The 5,771-nt window shown below is 37.5% G+C and overlaps 1 protein-coding gene and 1 long non-coding RNA gene across 2 annotated transcripts; both read left to right on the top strand.

Moving 5' to 3' along the window:
* Nucleotides 1–643: 643 nt before the first annotated feature.
* On the top strand, nt 644–2,212 carry LOC131613612 (uncharacterized). The gene is made up of 2 exons (XM_058885266.1): nt 644–1,495; nt 1,757–2,212. The coding sequence occupies exons 1-2, from the start codon at nt 644–646 to the stop codon at nt 2,210–2,212; spliced, it is 1,308 nt and encodes a 435-aa protein (XP_058741249.1).
* Nucleotides 2,213–4,428: 2,216 nt separating this feature from the next.
* LOC131611477 (uncharacterized) lies at nt 4,429–5,565 on the top strand. Its single transcript, XR_009286924.1, has 3 exons — nt 4,429–4,522; nt 5,085–5,203; nt 5,425–5,565. It is a non-coding gene; the product is annotated as an uncharacterized LOC131611477 (long non-coding RNA).
* The last annotated feature ends 206 nt before the right edge of the window (nt 5,566–5,771 follow it).

Below are 5,771 nucleotides of genomic sequence, written 5' to 3'. Positions count from 1 at the left end.
GAAGTGCTGATGACAAAAAAAGTACTTCAGGAGGATGTTTCTTCTTGGGGAATAATCTTATTTCATGGTTCAGCAAGAAACAAAATTGTGTGTCTTTGTCCACTGCAGAGGCAGAATACATTGCAGCAGGAAGTAGTTGCTCTCAGCTTGTTTGGATGAAACAAATGTTAACAGAATACGATGTCACACAAGATGTCATGACATTATATTGTGACAACTTAAGTGCCATTAACATTTCAAAGAATCCCATTCAGCATAGCAGGACCAAGCACATTGATATTAGACACCATTACATTAGAGATCTTGTTGAGGATAAAATAATTGCCTTGGAACATGTTGCTACAAATCTTCAACTGGCTGACATTTTCACAAAAGCTTTGGATGCAAATCAATTTGAAAATCTAAGAAGTAAACTAGGCATTTGTCTTTGTGAAGGATTATAGCAATTAATTGGGTGTGGGGCCAGCATTATTTCTCTCTCCAAATATTTGATATCATTACACATTAAAGTGTATTTCCCCCCCCCCTTTTACAATTAGCCCAAACGGTTTCCATTCCCCCAAAACCTATCCTCAACACTCACGCTATCTCTCTGTGTCTCTGCATTCACAAACCTTTACCCAGCATTCCATTTTCTCTCATCATGTCTCAGAGTTCTCCCTCAAAGAAATCGTCTCCTTCCTCTGAAACAGCATCAGGATCTAGGGCACCCAATGTGGTGAGTGATCAAGATGTTGTGTTGAATGTTGTGCCATTGAACTCTGTTCCTGCTACCGATCCTGTTCATAATCCACCAAGAAAGATGCATGCAAGAAAATCAACTGGTGGATCTGTTCCAGAAACTTTTTCTGTTCAAGGTAGAGAGGGCTCAGCTTATGTTCATAATGCGATCGTAGATATTGTCACAAGAATCTTGAATGAAGGGCACCAGGTTGATGGAATATCTGTTCCTCTTGCCCAAATTCCTGCCTCTGAGAACAGCAAATATGATCAAGATGGTCAAGATGATGCTAGCAAAGATCAGGGTGATGTTGAGACATCTGTTGACAACAATGATGAGAAGACCCCTGGTGCCAAAGATGTTGAGACATCTGAAGCTATCAATGTTGAAACATCTGGTACTAAAGATGCTGAGATTCTTGAACCTGAGAAAGCTGAAGAGGTTCCTGCTGCTCCTTCTAAAGAAACCCTTAATGAAGGCCCTACTGTGCATGATGTGGTGAATCTGGATGATCTGGATGATTCTATTGACATTGCTGATGGTGAGCTCATCTCTAGCATCTCTCATAGAGTCAAGACTCGTAAGGGAAAACAGGTTTGTGATCAAGATTTTTCCAAACCTCAAGTTACTCCTCAAGTTACTCCTCAAAAGAAGGTCACTATAAAGAAGATCAAGAAGGTCCCTGCTGAACCTTCAACCACTGGGAGCAAGACTGCAGTGAAGAAGAGGAAGGAAAGAAGTGTTTCTGCCCCTGAAGATGATGTCTTAAGTGATGTCCCTGACATCCCATCAAAGAAGAAGATTGCTGTCACAAAATCCTCCACAAAGGTTCGTGATGTTCCTCTGGACAACATTTACTTGCACTATGCTTCAAATGCCATCCAGTGGAAGTTTGTTTATCAAAGAAGGCTGGCTCTTGAAAGAGAACTAGCAAATGATGCTCTGGAATGTCAAGAGGTCATGAAGCTCATCAAGTCTGCAGGTTTGATTAAGATTGTCTCTCATTTTTCAAAGTGTTATGAAATGCTTGTGAAGGAATTTATTGTGAACTTGTCTCAAGATTGTGGTGATGGAAGAACTGAGGATTTTCATAAGGTGTATGTTAGAAGAAAGTGTATAGATTTTTCCCCTGCTGTTATCAACCTATATCTAGGTAGAGATGTTGAGGCTCAACCTGAGCTTGAAGTGACTGATAATGAGGTGTGCAAAGTAATCATTGGTGGTAAGGTTAAGAAGTGGCCTATAAAGAGCAAACTGTCTGCTAGTTCTCTTAATGTCAGGTATGCATTGCTACACAAAATTGGTGCTGCTAACTGGGTGCCTACCAATCACACTTCTACCATTGATGTTGGCCTAGGAATATTTATTTATGCTGTGGGAACCAAGACAAAATTTGACTATGGGACTTATATATTTGATCAAACTATGAGGCATGCTGGTACCTCTGCTACCAAGCTCCCTATTGCATTCCCATCCCTGATTGTGGGATAATCCTCAAGCAACACCCTGGAATTCTGAAAAGTAAAGATTCTGTATGTAAGAGGGAGAGTGCTTTGTCTTTTCACTACAAACTACTCCAGAGGTCTGATGACATGACATCTGTTGGGACATCACAACCCAGCAAATCTGTGAACAAAGCCCTTCTTATTGCTGAGCTGAAAGAGACTTGTCAGGAGTTGGACAACAGGAAGATTAAACTTGAAAAGCTCATCCAAAGTCTTGAGCAGTCTACAGATGATGACCTTGTTGGTGAGAGGGATGGTGACAATATGGATGAAGACAAAGGTGCTGAGGAAGAGGCTGAGGAAGAGGCTGAGGGTGCTGAGGCTGAGGGTGCTGAAAGTGGGAGTAGTGATGCTGCTGAAGAGACTAGTGGCTCAAGTGATGACAATCCTGGTGACTCTAGTGATGAAGACAGTGATGGGTCTGAGGATTAGCTCTGATTCTGATTGTGTTTTGGCTCCTTTTGTGGCTAAAAAGGGGGAGTAATGGTGGTTGTTTTTAATGGTGGTTGTTTTGTTGTTTTGGTGGTCTGTTGGTTTTTCTTGTTGGTTGATGGACATGGTTGTTTTTTGTTGTTTTCTTTATTTTGGGTGTTCCCTGGTTCTCCCAGACAATGACAAGTGGTTTCTGTAACAGTTGATTAAGTAGATGTTTTCTGGTTTTCTGGTGATTAATCAAGATGCTGTTGTTTGCTTACAGAATTTATTTTTCTGTTGTTGGCTGCTGTTGTTTGCTTACAGAATTTATTTTTCTGTTGTTGGCTGTTGTGTATGCTCTGATATCTGTTTGGTTACATCAATTAGTGTTTTAGCCAAAAATTTGCCAAAGGGGGAGTTTGTAGATGTTGTTGATTGGCTGTAATTTTTGGTAAAACTCATTGTGTTTCTATCTTGTCAAATCTGGTGTCATGACATGCATTCTACTGTTGTGAAGTTTTTCTTATGCAGGCCTTTACCTGATGTCAAGGCCGATGTCATGACATTCGCAGCTGTTACGTTCTTTTCTATTACTATTTATGGTTATGTGATCTGATAAGATCCTATGCGCTTTATTTGGTAATGTTGGATTCTGATCTGATTCAAGGACGTCTTTGATGGTTATTATTTTAGTTCCTTGATTTATGGAAATTAGTTTAATTAGGTTTAAAACTAATTTTGATCCAAGGCCCAGCTGCTGTGTTTTATGAAGGCTATATATTCTACGAAGAAGCTGCTGATCACGTTAGGGTTTTTGTTTGAGAAGCTTTAAGAGTTCTTTGTTTTAAGTTTTCGTTCTAGCCTTCTTGTAAGCCAAACAATCATCATGATGATTGTCTTGGTCTAGGTGTTTTGTTTTGAGTTGTAAGAAGTACTCAAAGCTTTTAAGCAAGAGTACTATTGTACTTGATTAAAGCTTTTAAGCAAGATCAAGTTGTGTCTTTGAAGTGTGTCTTCTTTGCTATTCGTTGAGTGTTTTTCATCACTGCTGTGATTGAGGGGGAGTGAGTAGGATCTCTGATCTAAGTTGTTTAGATTGAAGTTGCATTGGGTAGATATTAAGTGAAAGGAGTAATCTTGATCTGTATTACCTTGAATTGATATTACTTATAGTGGACTTCCTCCCTGGCTTAGTAGCCCCCAGATGTAGGTGTGATTGCACCGAACTGGGTTAACAACTTTCTTGTGTTGTTATTCTGTTTACTCCTTGTTCATTTGTTTAAAAGCATTCAGAAAGTTATGTCGTGACATCCTGTTCGACATCGCGTGTCTGAGTCCAGAATTTCATATGCCCTTATATCTAAGATTCGGTCTAAGTCACGGGCTTACAAACATTCCGAGTATAGAACAATTTAAATGTTGAAATGTTAATCGATGAAATATTTACCTGGACCGTTCCCCGTATCAAAATTCAATACAAGAAAATTTGTTATATTTTTAAACTTTATTCTTTTTATTCAACTCAATTTTAAAAGGTAACTAATAAACATTTCTTCACTAAAAAAATAAATTTCAAAAATTGGTTGTAGGACATAAAACCATATATAAAGGTAAGAATCTTTAAAAGATTGCTTGAAGACAAAATCTCAACTTTTTTTCTCAACACCCGCACTCCCACGCATCCCTTTTCTAATTCGAACCTTTTTCCCCACCAAGAACACTCAAAACTTTGAGCTTTTCCTTTTGCTATATATTATATACCTGTGTTCTAATTCTATTTGCCTTGGATGCTAACCTTTTTAATTTTATTTGCTGTACATATTAATTACACAGGTTTGCCAATATATGTTTCTATTCAAAAGTGGTAATAATCACTTAAAAAGTAGGGATGGCAAACAGACCCAAACCCGCGGGATCCACCCGCACCCGAACCCGAGTCAACGGGTGAAAACTCGAGTTGACTGGGTTTGGGTTCAGGTGCCACCCGATATTTCGGGTGCGGGTTTGGGTAGAGTGAAACCCGCGCCCGAAACCCGAAATCACACCCGAATATATATATATATATATATATATATATATATATTATAATATTATATATATATATATATATATTATGGAAAGTTGTAAGCAAATTGTAAGAAAAATATATTTTATGTATTTTGTTGCGGGTTTGGGTTTGGGTGAAAAAACCCGAACCCAACGGGTGTGGGCGTGGGTGTTATTCTGTCACCCGAATAGCTTTTGGGTTTGAGTTCGGGTTCGGGTGCGTGCGGGTTTGGGTAGTATAAAACCCGCACCCGCGGGCACCCGTTGCCATCCCTACTTAAAAGGTAACTTTTTTTTATTTCAAAATTGAGATTGGACATATTTTTTAGATGTAATTTTTTTATACTATTTTTTAATATATAGAAAATAAATAAACATAAGAATATTTTCTTTTTAAGGGGTCTTTTATGGTACATGTGATAAATGAAAGGGTGTGGCTTAGGCAGGCCCAACAAATCAAGAAAGCTAAAAGCGTGTTTGGTTTTTCTTTTCATTGGCAACTTCTTCTTATTTTGAGGTATAGATAGACTAAGGCGATATTGTTGATCTTTGGACGAGCCTTCTTCTTTTTAGTGAAGTGTTTAACTTTCTCTCTTTAGATTACAAATTAGATATATATTATATGGCTAATTTTTATGGTTAATTTAATTTAATATAACCCTATTCATTGTATATATTATATGGTGAAGTTTTAGTTATGATTATAGTTATTTTGACCTATTTCCATCTCTTATGCAGACTAATTAATCAAGAATGATTTGAAGATGAAAGCTTAAAGGACTATGACTATGAGTTGAGCAATTTTCTAAGCAAAGAAATGAATGATTTATTGGACGACTGATTTTAACCATAGACGATGATTGAATTGTAATATTTAAAATTTGCGATTATTTAAAAAAATATTTAAAACAATAATTTGTGTTAGTATCAAAAGAATAGAGATAAAAGCAGCAAAAATAAAACAAAGGTAACAATATATGTGTGAGAGAGAGAGTGAGAGAAGCTTTGAATTTTGATTTATTTTCAAATGAGGAGAGACCTCCTTTATATAGAAAAATATGTGGCTCAAAAAAGCAAACAATCCA

This window comes from Vicia villosa, linkage group LG6, assembly GCF_029867415.1.
Source record: "Vicia villosa cultivar HV-30 ecotype Madison, WI linkage group LG6, Vvil1.0, whole genome shotgun sequence".
Lineage (NCBI taxonomy): Eukaryota > Viridiplantae > Streptophyta > Magnoliopsida > Fabales > Fabaceae > Vicia > Vicia villosa.
Note: the sequence above shows the minus strand (reverse complement) of the source record. Positions and strands in the feature narration are given on the sequence as shown.